Here is a 13,644-nt window from a genome sequence, read left to right on the forward strand (position 1 = left end):
CTTTAAATGAGTGTAAAAGCTGCTCGTACTTTTAAAGGGTTCTCGTCCTCTTCTCTCCTCTCACTCTCTTCCTACTTCTTTCTTCTGTTGGTCTCTTACGGGCGTTTCATTAAAAACTTTGATGTGACGTGTGCGAGTAACTTCAAACACTCAGTGAAAGCACTACACCGGCTTCTTGGGAGTTTGGGCCGAGTCTTTTGTGTTTCTCTGTCAGATCATTGGGGAGCTGCAGAGTATTTATTTTTCAGAAAACATTCATTTTAAAACACGAGTCTGGAACTTTGAAGCATAGATATAAAACAACATGATGCGGTGTTACATCGGAAGTTGTGGGATTACCCTCCACTATCTTATCTAAATCTAAAGTAAACATACAACATGTTAGTGACAGTTCTTGCATATTTAATTCAGGTGAAATTGCAAAAATATGTTGTGTGCAATATAAATGCACAATTTGGCACCAGTCTTCTTGTGTTTTTTTTTTTTTCTTCATCTGTTTCTGTTGGGTACATTGGTTCTCTGGTTCTGTCCCTCTGCTCTTGATGTCCTATTCTTGATGTCTCTTGTCTTCTCCTCTTCCCTAAAATGGTAGAAACTTCCGCAAACACCTTAGGATGGTGGGCAGTCGCAGGATGAAGGTCCAGAGTGAGTATTTCAGCGTGTCTGTTTGCATGTATGTGTGCCGCATGCAGTCATGAAACATTGGAACTGAGATTCATGTTTGTAGAAATACTGTAGTAGAGTGCTCTTGTGGATCAGCATCTTGCATATGTGTGCTTCTCATTATATTCCACCATGTTTAGTACTTCACAAGCCTAACTGGTTACAGGCTCTATGACTCTAACCTAGGAGACTGAGATGAGTGTGCTATTACAGTCCCTAAGTGGTATGAACATAGACCCCGCAATGAATGGAATCAGTAACATTAACAAGAATGTTTAATGTTGGTTTTGGCTGACACATGTCATCCTATAATAAATATTCAGTCAGAAGTATCTGCATTAGCTGTCTTTGGGTTTTGGACATAAGCAATTTGAAAACTTTTAATTGTCTTCAAATTGGTTATACACAACATTTATACACACACACACAGGCTCGGCAAAACAGAACCCTTCATTTCTGTTCGATGATCCTTTGGAGAGTGTGTATGTGTGTGTAAGTGACTCTCTTCCCCTCATCAGCCTTCGCTGACCGCCGAGCCAAGAGTTTCAGCCGCTCGTGGAGTGACCCCACCCCCGTCAAGCCTGACTCACTGCATGACTCCAGAGACAGTGAGTACATAGGATATACACGCAAGCTTTTATAGACATCCATAAACACACACACACCTTCTGCATGCAGCTACATGCTGTACACACACTACACACAACATGTGAGCACATCACAGACACAAAGAACCCAAACGCACCTGCATGGACATGTGGACCCAGAGAGATCTAGAGACACACACACAGACTGTGTTGTTCTAGTTTTTGGTTGTCTGTCCACAGAGTGTGTCCACAGAGTGTGTCCACAGTGTGTGTCCACAGTGTGTGTCCACAGAGTGTGTCCACAGTGTCTGTCCACAGTGTGTGTCCACAGTGTGTCCACAGTGTGTGTCCACAGAGTCTGTCCACAGTGTGTGTCCACAGTGTGTGTCCACAGAGTCTGTCCACATGTGTCCACAGTGTGTCCACAGTGTGTCCACAGAGTGTCCACAGAGTGTGTCCACGGAGCGTGTCCACAGAGCGTGTCCACAGAGTGTGTCCACAGTGTCTGTCCACAGTGTGTGTCCACAGTGTGTCCACAGTGTGTGTCCACAGAGTCTGTCCACAGTGTGTGTCCACAGAGTCTGTCCACAGTGTGTGTCCACAGAGTCTGTCCACATGTGTCCACAGTGTGTCCACAGAGTCTGTCCACAGTGTGTCCACAGAGTGTCCACAGAGTCTGTCCACAGTGTGTCCACAGAGTGTATCCACAGAGTGTGTCCACAGTGTCTGTCCACAGTATGTGTCCACAGTGTGTCCACAGAGTGTCCACAGAGTGTGTCCACAGTGTGTGTCCACAGTGTCTGTCCACAGTATGTGTCCACAGTGTGTCCACAGAGTGTCCACAGAGTGTGTCCACAGAGTGTGTCCACAGAGCGTGTCCACAGAGCGTGTCCACAGAGTGTGTCCACAGAGTGTGTCCACAGAGCGTGTCCACAGTGTCTGTCCACAGAGTGTGTCCACAGTGTGTCCACAGTGTGTCCACAGAGTGTGTCCACAGTGTCTGTCCACAGAGTGTGTCCACAGAGTGTGTCCACAGTGTCTGTCCACAGAGTGTGTCCACAGAGTCTGTCCACAGCCATCCTCATCTTTGAGCCTGTCTCCATCAGCCTGTTGTTCTGTGTCGTATCTGTCTGGGCGAATAATGAGGGCAGCGTTGTGTTTTGTGTTGTTTGCTGTCTGATTTGAACTCCTCCGTTCCTCCCCTCTGAGCTGGAAAAATAACAGGTGCACCACTTTTAAATGGAGCACCCTCCTCTCTAATCTTGTTTGTGTGTTATCCTTTCATCTTGCCCTTTGTTCGTGTGTGTGTATGGAGCAGGTGGTGAGCTTCAGACCTCCTCAGGGACACTAGATGAAGGGCTGGATGAGGATGCAGACTGGGAGGAGGAGAGGGAAATGGAGAGAGCGGCCTGTGAAGGAGAGGACTTCATCCCACCTAAAATCATGGTGAGGATCCTGGCAACCCAGTTTTTAATTGGCTCTGGCATTGAATATATCCTTCAAGTCATCCACGCTGATGCAGCCAAGGGTGGTGAAGTTTCTCTCCTCCTTATTTTCCACAGCTGATATCCTCCAAGGTCCCAAAGGCTGAATACGTTCCCAACATCATTCGCAGGGACGACCACTCTATCATCCCCATTCTTTATGTGAGTAGCACATGAATTTAGGTTTTAAGCATTGTTAACAGAGTTCCAGAGTTGGTACCACAGCAACAATACAGAAATCTCTAGCACCTCACCATCCACATTGCATCTGGAGTGCAACGGCTCCAGTGCCATAAGTTCCACCTGGGGGCATTTACCGTTTCTCTCCATAACACATATGAAACATAAAATAACATGACTGTCACTCGCATTATTGGGGATAGCGCTCGGCTCTGGAAATCAAGAAAATGACTGTCCAGCTAATTGAGTTATAGATGCACTAAAGTGGTCACAGCATTTTGGGGTGTACCACGGCGCTGTGGGCTGTACTGCAAAGAAACAAATAGAAAAAAGGAGGTGCTGGGAGCCGACGTCTGGGAGCAAGAATGTGAACAAACATTGGCGTCTAAAGTGGTGTGGATGATTCTGGCTGTGCTCAGAGAAGCCTAAAAAAAAAGGATAAAAAAGCTACAAATGTAATGGATGCATGCAGGTAAGAGAAATAAAATCCAGAGAACCTCATTACAATGACCCCAGCCAGTATTACAATGATCTCCGTCTGATTATTCAGGTACAGTAGCTACAGTTAGGACAAAGTCAGTGTTTAAATGAGGCCTACCTCAGCATCGACTGGTTCTCACAGAGAGTAACCCAGAAACTGATTTCACTGAGTACTTTTGCTGACATTTGATAATATTTGATGAGCAGCCCACAATAAAACAGGAAATAAAGAAAACATAAACCAAACTTGACGAGACAAATTCAGGTCAGGAGGTTTTAATAAAATAATGACTGTGTCATTCTTCCTTTTAAAGGACCATGAACACGCCACCTTTGACGACATCCTTGGTGAGTTGTTTTTTTTTTAAACATGAGCTCAAGTGAAATTAGCTTTTAAACATTAGCTCTCTCAGTGCAAATGTGGAAAAGATAAGGGTAGAATGAGTTTCAGCATGCTGGAGTGCAGAGATGACTCATTGTTTCTGTGTGTGTGTGTGTGTGTCTTGAGGGACAGCCAGTTAATATGTGTCACCGTACTAGCTGAGTCTCTCTCTCTCTCTGTCTCTCTCTCTGGCTGTCTCTCGCCCAGAGGAGATAGAGAAGAAGCTGACTGCCTACAGAAAAGGCTGTAAAATCTGGAACATGCTCATTTTCTGCCAGGTGAGTGACAGGAGAGGCAGAGAAATATTGTGACATAATTGGGTAACGTTGTCCCTGAAATCAGTCGGTGCTGTCTAACTTATGGGCTGCAGGATAAACTAACGTCGGCTGCTAAAGACATTAACATGTTGTAGTGAGTTTAAGTCACCTTAACATGCTGTATGTGGATGATAAATAGAAAAGGACAATACAATGCAATGCCAAGTCAAGTACTGCTCTTTTCTTTAATTTTGCTTTCATATCTTCACAAATGTTAGTAGTATTTCTTTCCTGCATCCTGCATGCATTTCCAGTCCTGCTGAATAATGCTGCTGGTACCTCGAGGAAATACATTTGGCGTAATCAATATCAGATTTTGGCTTGTTATTCCTATGCACACGGTTTACACATAATTTCAACCACACTCACACAGTAGCATGCTATTATCAGCTCTCCACACCTTTTCAGTTCTAACAGAATCTATAGTAACACAAACTCCTCTCCCCAGGGAGGTCCAGGACATCTGTACCTGCTGAAGAATAAAGTGGCTACCTTTGCAAAGGTGGAGAAGGAGGAAGACATGATCCAGTAAGGCTCACTTCATCCCTGTCTGCCATGAACTGGATGGATGGCTCAGCTTTTTCTTCTAACCTCTCTCACACAAACATTTGTGAATGACATTTAAATGATTGTAGGTGGCATGAAAGCATGCAGTGGAGATCACCAAACATCGAGCTCCTCCAGTTTCTGTTTGGACTGTTACTCATACCTGCTCTCCCTCTGACCTTGCCCCTCTGTCTAACTCACTCTTCTCATTTCCTCTGCAGCTCCTACCCCCCTTTGTTGTTGGGTCTCTTAACCTCTGGCCTCTCCTGTGTGTCCAGGTTCTGGCGGCGGCTCAGCAGGCTGATGAGTAAGCTGAACCCGGAGCCCAACCTCATCTACATCATGGGCTGCTATGTGCTGGGGAGCGCTAATGGAGAAAAGGTAGCTGCCCCTGTATTCTGAGTCACAATAAGCCTCAAGAACAAACATGACTCCCACACTCCACCAGTTAGTGCAAAAATATGCATTTACATTTCGGCATATGGATATGTAGCCATCCATCCATCGTCTATATGCTTATCCATAAGGGTCACGGGGGGGCTGGAGCCAATCCCAGCTGACCTTGGGAGAGAAACATGGTACACCCTGAACTGGTCAGCAGTCAATCACAGGCCCAACACACAGAGACAGACAACCACTCACACTCACACCTACAGACAGTTTAGAGTCACCAGTTTACCTGCATGTCTCTAAACTGTGGGAGGAAGCTGGAGAACCAGAGAGAACCCACACAAGCACAGAGAGAACATGCAGACTCTGCATATGCTGCATGCTTACTCATAATCACAAATATGTACACACACACACACACACACACACATACGCACACACACACACAGCCATGCTGTCTTGCACCGTGCAGATAAATCATGTAGACAATATCTGTTGGCTCTGTCTTGCAGAGTCTAATGAGGTGGAGGAAAGAGCACTTTTTGCATATGTATGTTGAAATAATTAAAGCAGGAGCAGTGTTGTGCATTTGAAAGCTACGATGATCTATTGCAAAGTGATTTTTTATGAGTCATAGGGGAATTGAATGAATTATGACCTTATCAGCACCTTCTGTTGCCTGGCTGCAGCTCTGAGCCTGCTGTCAAGCTGCTACACAGCACGGGGGGGGTTGGGGCGCGCTATAAAGAAGAGGACACACACACACACACACACATACACAGCACTATGGAATGACAGGAAAATAGACTCCTTGGCACCAACTTAATTAGGCTTCTCTCTCACACACACACACACACACACACACACAGTTACTCCCACTGCAATGACACGCTCACACATTCACTCACACACTCGTGCCTCCTCCAGTACCCCTGCCACGACCCCTCCACCCCCACAGAGACTGATACACACTCGCTATATGCAGACACACTCACACACAGCATATGCACATGAACATGCCCACACACTGAAATATTCATACTTTCTCATGCAGCTCCATCTAGATCCACTGTCGTGCTGCGTCTCATGATGGTTTACAGCGGTACCCGTCATTGTTCTGCACTTTGGTGCTAAAACCTCATGTAGAGCTTCTTCTGCCTGCTTGTCTAAGACGCCTGAATCTGCAATGACCAATTTTCCAAGAATATCAGAAATAGATGCAGAGTAAAAGCCGTTGAATGAATATTGTATGATTGTGTACCGCTTGACCTTAATGCTTCAGGCGGTATGAAGCTGTGAGGGCAGTAAAGAGACAAGGAGAGAAAAACCACTGAACTGATGTTGGCTTAGGAACCTTATGATGGTGTCACATGTTATTAAGTAGTAAGACGAATTTGATTAGAAGAGAAGAGAGGAGAAGAGAGGAGAACCTGCTGGGTTTGTGATGGTCACGACCTCACAGAGACAACACATGATGCAAACAAAATCCAACACCAGTCTCCAAGGGACACTACAAGCTTCTAAACACACACTTTATTAGCTAAAGACTAAAGCTAGGATGTTAGAAAACATCAGCTTTGTTAGTTTGCTAATTTTAAATAACTTTTCATAAAATTGGCAAAAGAAAGACCAATAAAAGTGTCTCCTTCCCTGAGTGTTAGAGCACGACAAAATGATTTGTCTTGTCTCTTCAGTGGAAGTTTGAGTGACAGATGAGTCACCTGCTTCAAGCTTCAGCTCAGCCAAGAGTAAAAACTATTTATTGCAGCATTTCAGCTTCTGGATTGTCTGCATTTCTTCTGGTTTTCTTTTCCTGTGCATTGAGAAGTCTGTTGTTGGCAGAAGGAGCAGCACCGAGCGCTCATTAGACGGTCATCTGAAGCTCAGCAGGGGTGTCCCAGTCAAAGGTTTATGATTATAATAGGAATCTTTTAAGCTTGTCCGCTTACCAGTTGTGATCTCAGATTTACACTAAATGGATTACACAGCTTGTGAACTTGTCACACTGTTGGCTGCAGGTTGTGAAAACTCTAAACTGTATTTCTTCCTCTCCTGCCAACAAAACGTGATTAAAAGTGATCTTCGAGCTTTAGTCATTCATGATCTCGGTAACTTACCAATGTTCAGAGCTGAGTCTAGTGATAATTACCAATACTGACTGCTCCTTTCAGTTTAAGTGTCCCTGAGCCATCATTAACAAACAGCTTGAATTGCACCTGTACTTTTCCTATTATCACATGTCCAGCTGCAGGTTCTGTGTCTGGTGTGAACGGCCTTTGCCGCTTGGCTACTTCTAATTACAGTCTTTACAGTATGACGTGAACACGGCCTGAAAGAAAGTAATGGGGTTTCTGGGAAATGTAGTTTTAATGAGGAAGTGCTGTTGTGCTGTTTATGGCACGTTTACAAAGGGCTTTGTTTGCCTGTCCCCTCCAGGAGGAAAGACACCCTAGCAGTGCACCGTGACATCTGGCATCTTCTCCATAGTGATTCAGTACAAGTCACACGAGGATGAGAGGGGGTGGACCAGGAAGGGCTTACTCGCTGCATTTAACAATTTTCCCCCTGCTGCGTGTGTGCGCTCCTACAAGCTCAGCTGGAGAGCCACTATTAATAGACTGAGTGAGCGAGCGAGCCACCTTCAGATGGTCTGGTCCACTCCATACAGAACAAAACAGCCTGACCTCTTCAGTGAAAATCACCTGGTATTTGGAGCTTTGCGCAGTAAAGTCACATCGACTCAAAATAAGCCGAGCTACCTGCATTATTTCCAAAAAAATCAAAGGTGTGAGAGATCAGCGGCACTCACAATGACAGCTGAGCTGATACTGTATATGGCATAGCGGGGATATCGTACTTCCACAGTTAAGTGCACTTTCTTTTTTCCGACTGCTTCCCACAGTGGCTGTTAGGTGACTTGGCTGTTCTGGCTTCTAGACTGAGACTCGGAGTTTGCAATAAAAGTCACACATAATGTTTTTACAGTGCGCTGTAATGTGTGATAACAGCCTGATCAGACCCAGTTTCATGTTAACATCTCACACATGGGCAGATATGCTGTGGTGTAAAATGTATTCAGTGCAGCAAAAGCATTCTGCTGCCATGTCAGCTGATCCATCCCAGTAAAGTATCACAGTAGAGTACTTTCTGATCAGGACCAGTCCGTCCATCGACCGCATTCAGAACCATGAAACACCAGCAGCTGCTTGAAAAAAATCTCCATCTCTCCACAAAGCACTTGACTATAAAAACAGCATTGATGATTTCACACTGTACACCCATTTTAAATGGTACAGACCTCACACATGCACAGTATAACTGCAAAGCAGGACGTTGTTCCTGTAAACACCACTCAGCCTCCTTTCCTCTGACGCCTAACTGAGCTCCTCAGCTGCTCACTGAGTTCTGCAATAGCGCAAAGGTTAATCACACTGCCTGCGCTACTGAAACATTATTACTTGCTAACAGCTTCCTCGCATTAGCATATGTGACGCTGACCTCAGCTGTGAAAAGTCAAGCTCTGTAAATCCTCTGGTAAACGCCAGAGCGGGCGGTGTTAGCAGCAAACGTAATCTGTGGCAGGTTGTGTGACCTTAAGGTGAAAGGTACAGCAACATACAGCAGCATTATTATCAGCAGACCAAGCTAATTTAGAATATGACAGATCCACATTTTGGCGGATAAAGACCCTCTCTCTCTCTCCGAGCCACAGGTTTATTTATGGCTCCCATCATATTTCATCCTCCATATGTCAAGAGATACAAAAACAGTACTTGCTGGTTGCCTGGCAACCTCACAATGACAACGAGACTCCAGGAAGTGACTTTGCCAGGCTAAGAAATAGTCTGTTGTTTTTTTACACATTGTGTTCATCGGGGAGCTCTGGAGGCGCTGGCAGGTGGATTCTGTTATGTTTGTGCTAAGCTAAGCCAAGCTGCTCCTGGCTGCAGATTTAACGTACAGATGCGGGAGTGGTTTCAGTCTCCCCATGTAACTCTTGGGAAGAGAGTGAGTGAGAGTATCTCCCAAAATGTTGAAGTATTTATGAAAGAAAAGATTTGATTGTCACACGAGGAGTACAAAATCTTGACAATAATCCAGCAATTGGATAACTTTACCTGTCCTCAAAACTCAAACTGTTGCAAAATGTCGGAGAAAATAGGTCCAAATGTTCAGAAACGTTCCCACAGATCACAGTGAAATTCTATGAAGGTAAAAATTGTGATTTTGAATTGTTGATCGAGGAATAGCTGTGTTATAATGTTTAACATTTTCTTCCCAAGATAACAAAATACATTTTCTTTGCACAACAAAACCAGCTGGTATCCTACATGTTCTCTACATGCAGAAAAACACGTGGCATGGCACAGAGGAAAGATGGCCTCTGTAATCAACTTTGATTTAGTGAATAAAGGCAGTATGTTGAGTTATCTGTCAAGATCTAATGCATCTTTAATGGAGTGAGATAAAAATTCTAAATTAATTTAATGTTCAATTTTAGCAATCATAAATGAAAACTGTGGCCATGGATTCTCATCTAAAGCCTTGTGAATGCATTTAGATGTTCTTCTTTACTGAGCGTCTCTGTGAAATCTTCTATTTTCCTTGAAGGAAGCAGACCAAAAAAAGCGTCAAAACCCCTTCCCTTTGCACTGACGCATTCACAGCAAAGCTTGTGAATGCCATTTGGCTGCTAGGTTCCACATGTGTGATGGCACACAAGCTGGCACAGGACTGGACCCCAGGGAGTGAGAGGAAGGACAGGCAGACAAGCTGGAACAAGAGGGAGGTGGAGGCTGTGAAAATGTGGAGAGGGCCAGAGGCAGATGTGTCATCAGGTCAGACAGGCGTCCTGATGCACAGATAATCATGTGTGCTGCAGACACACGCAGCAGGTGATCAGGATACCACCGATGTGTTCATCTTGTGGTTTTCACTGCCGGCTTGGCCACAGTGAGGGTGGGGATTTGGGAACATTTGGGATGCATAGAGACTACTGTGAATGCAGCAGAGAGACTGCTTTGATGCCCAGTCCCTGGGTTCATATTAAAAAGTCACCCAAAGATTAAAATGACCACTCAGCATGTCATTCAGAGACATTAGATATTTCAAAAGCTCCTCAAATGCAGCCAAGAGAAGCCACATGAGACAGGTGTGGTCTTTGAGGTTTGAGGCAGCAGCTGATCATGCTGTGATGAGGCCTCTGTAGACCGTCCCATGATGGTGGGAGCACCGGCCCAGCCCGCTGCAACTTCCTAGCCACAACCCCTGAACTGTCACCGCTGAAACTGGCTAGCTAGCTGGCTTCAGCTTTGTGGACAAGTAACCGTCGTCCCTGACGTCTGTTCAGTCGATGAGACAGAAGCCCTTCAGTCCCACACCTCGTCACATAAAAGCAACGGAAATGTACTGTGTTGGTCACGTCCCGTAACATTTCCACTGTAGAGCCGAAAGTCATGCTTTCAGCGCCGCACACGTCTGGATGAAATGTGAGACATTAGCTGAAGGCTGCAGCAGCAGAAGGTTCAACAGTGCAACACAAAGAGACTGAATGTCCATCATGGTCAGCCTCCTTAAGAGAACTAAAATACAGTGATAACATGTGAAAAAGTTTAATAAACCACAAAACAGCATGAATGAGCCCATTTTGTTCACGTCATCGCAGCGAGGACGTGAAGCCAGCTCTACCTCCTGAGCCACAGGAGTGTGGACAGGAACATCAGCAGAGGTGCCGTTTCATTTTTACTCAGCTAGTACTCAGTGTAAGTGGCCCTTTGACCTGTTCACATCCTGTCAGCTGCATGAACAGAGTGCCGCAGGGCCTCCTCTGCTCTCTGCATACAGCCACACCTCTGCGTCATCGCTGCTTTGTTTGGTTTCATTTCAAAATGCCTGATGGCATTCTCCCTAACACTTCCTCTCTGGCTCTGTTCTTCTTTCCCTGCAGCTGATCCAGACTCTGAAGAGGCTGATGAGACCCACCTTGGTCGAATTCAAGTCCCCACTAGAGCTGTCTGCACAGGGTGAGAGCACCACGCTCACACACACACACACACACACACACCACATGATTGTTTTTTCTGCCGTCTTTACACAGATAACATGTTTTTTTCCACCTGTGCCACAAGAGTGTTGCACGCACCACAACCTGCGCACACGCTGACAGCATACAAACGGTATTTGCATTGATTCTGGCCTCACCAGCACACTTGCTGAATGTTGATAGTGGGCATTAATCACTGCCAGTAAGTCACTCAGCAATAAAGAAAGCACATTAGGGAGTGTGAGCAAACATACAGGTGTGAACTCTGCTGAGCTCAATACATCCCTCATCAGTCATTTTCCCGACATCTATCGATGCCACGCTAATTATTTTCCTATTAAAGTGTCATTAATGCCTCTATGTAGTCCTGATCCTTCCCTCTGCTGCGTGTGCAGCAACAGGCTGAATGCTGCCTCAAAGGGTTTAACATCTAAATACACCCAGCGTGCCCGATCAGAGGCATCTCCTTTATTTTGAAAAAATACCAAAGCAGTGACTGATGACGTGACAGGAAGCCACTGACTCCAGCTCCATGACCCAGATCCTGCTCCTGCCACAATCACAGTTTCATCAGCAAATGTGATTGATGTTTATTTCCAGTGCAGACAGTCATTAAGTACATTCAAGTTTAATTTAGGTGCATGACCTGATTCGGTGCACATAATATATTATGTAGGAAGCAGCGTGTAGTGATCACAGTGATCACTGAGTGCTTTTCTTTTTCTTTACGTCGCGTCGTTTCTTTACGTGCAGATTACCATCTGATTCACATTTGTATGTTTATTATATGAGTGTAAAGTAATGAAACAGACTCTATTATGTTACACATTATGTGATTGAGTTTTATCAATCCTAGTGGTGGCAGCGTCAACCACAGGTGCTTTCCCCCGTGCTGTGGCGCTTCTCACTGCGAAGCCCACGGGTGCTCTGGACTGATCCACTGGGCCGCTAAAGAGACAGACAGGGGGCAGACAGCCGCTTCTGACGGTCCACCAGCCTGCTGATGCAGTGCCCCCCCCCTTCTGGAATGATTACACTGAAAACACAAGCCAAATGAAAGTATCAGTATTTCAGAATAATTCATGTACCAGATGTACAGGTTTGAATTATTCTGAACCAAATCTTTTTTTATCACTGCTACCAGTGATTGTTTCCTTGATAAAAACGAGTTACCCCTGGTTGACTTCTAATAAATAAATATAACAACGAGCCAGTCTTTTGAAAGGAACGGCTCCTCAAGATCCGGATCCCTTCAAAGAGCCATAAATCCCATCTCTAGTACAGAACAGACCAACAAAATCACAGTATATACAGATTAGGATGACGTGGATTATGAAATATATGTGAAGAATGTGACAGACAGAAAGAGAGGCTTAGAGAAATGCAGCGCTTTTTGGGAAGTTCACAGTTTTATTCTTGTAGGCAGGACAAGTTTGGACTGTGAGTATTCTGGTTAAGAGATTCATTGAGACTGAGATGGACCCGCTGAAGGGTAGGTTGGTGAAGTAACAGGTGCGAGGTCTAAACCAATCGCAGAGTGAACACTAACTGAAAGTTAAGGTGAAGAAATGAGGTTTAAATTGGGATTTAAAGGCCTCAACAGAGAGTGTCTGCTATCAGCAGGGAGGTTATTCCAGAGGAAAGGGGGGGTGATAGGAGAAGGCTCTGCAGTCTGCTGACTTCAGCCTATGTTCTGAGAGAGGAGAGACCGAGACAGGATACTGTATAGGGTGTAAGGAGATCAGACAGGTATCAAGCCCATTTACAGTTTAGTAAGTCATCAGAAGCGCACGCAGGTCTGATCTGGCATGAGAGTGGCACAATGAGACCAGCTGCTTCCTCCGAACCAGATGACCAGTAGTCGTCAATGTCAAACTAAAATGTCAGCCCCGTGTCAGGCCGTGATGAATGGTGATGAATGAACAGCCAGCCAGTGAGACAAAAATCACTTATTGGCGGTCAATGCAGAGCTCAGTGGCGGGGGGGGGAGCCCACCTGATAAGGAAGTGCTCACCGTAGTGGGCTGTGGGCTGGTTCACCAGGGGACGACATGAGCTCCAGACAGCAAAACACTACAATAATAAAGTCTGGAGGAAACAAAGGTGTGAACTAGGACAGAGCTCGGTCAGCTGTGTTACTACCTAAGTGGAAAAAGGCGAGTTAACGTGCTGCCCCAAAGAGAAGGTGGGATCAAACTGGAGGATGAAGTCAGGTTCGTGATCCTAACCTGGCTCTGTGTGTTGTCTCCTGGCTGCAGGCAAAGAGATGATCGAGACGTACTTTGACTTCCGTCTGTTCCGCCTGTGGAAAAGCCGTCAGCACTCCAAGCTGCTGGACTACGACGACCTCCTGTGACTTCGCCCACCTGCTGTTGGCTTGTCGTCCAAGTTATCTCACATCTGAGCCCACTGTACGGTGATGGGGCGTTTGGTTGGAGGGCCCCCCTCCCCCTGAGAGGCTTCTAGAGCGGCTCTGCGACAGGGCTGGAGCAGCAGAAGTGCAACTGGGTCTCCCCCCCCCCCTCTGAAGCAACAGGGTGGCCCTGTAGAATCAGCCAGCGCTGTACTTTTTC

At 45.7% G+C, this 13,644-nt stretch overlaps 1 protein-coding gene across 1 annotated transcript in view; it reads left to right on the forward strand.

Annotated features, from left to right (window-relative positions):
* Positions 1–13,427, forward strand: part of nsmfb (NMDA receptor synaptonuclear signaling and neuronal migration factor b) — a 32,465-nt gene extending 19,038 nt beyond the window's left edge. The window contains exons 7-16 of the mRNA XM_070834372.1: positions 593–645; positions 1,182–1,271; positions 2,569–2,696; positions 2,813–2,896; positions 3,709–3,742; positions 3,984–4,054; positions 4,542–4,621; positions 4,918–5,020; positions 10,977–11,052; positions 13,330–13,427. Coding sequence (XP_070690473.1) covers positions 593–645; positions 1,182–1,271; positions 2,569–2,696; positions 2,813–2,896; positions 3,709–3,742; positions 3,984–4,054; positions 4,542–4,621; positions 4,918–5,020; positions 10,977–11,052; positions 13,330–13,427 — 817 coding nt within the window. The remainder of the gene's footprint in view (positions 1–592; positions 646–1,181; positions 1,272–2,568; positions 2,697–2,812; positions 2,897–3,708; positions 3,743–3,983; positions 4,055–4,541; positions 4,622–4,917; positions 5,021–10,976; positions 11,053–13,329) is intronic.
* Positions 13,428–13,644: the final 217 nt, after the last annotated feature.

The sequence above is a fragment of the Pempheris klunzingeri genome, chromosome 7, assembly GCF_042242105.1.
Source record: "Pempheris klunzingeri isolate RE-2024b chromosome 7, fPemKlu1.hap1, whole genome shotgun sequence".
Lineage (NCBI taxonomy): Eukaryota > Metazoa > Chordata > Actinopteri > Acropomatiformes > Pempheridae > Pempheris > Pempheris klunzingeri.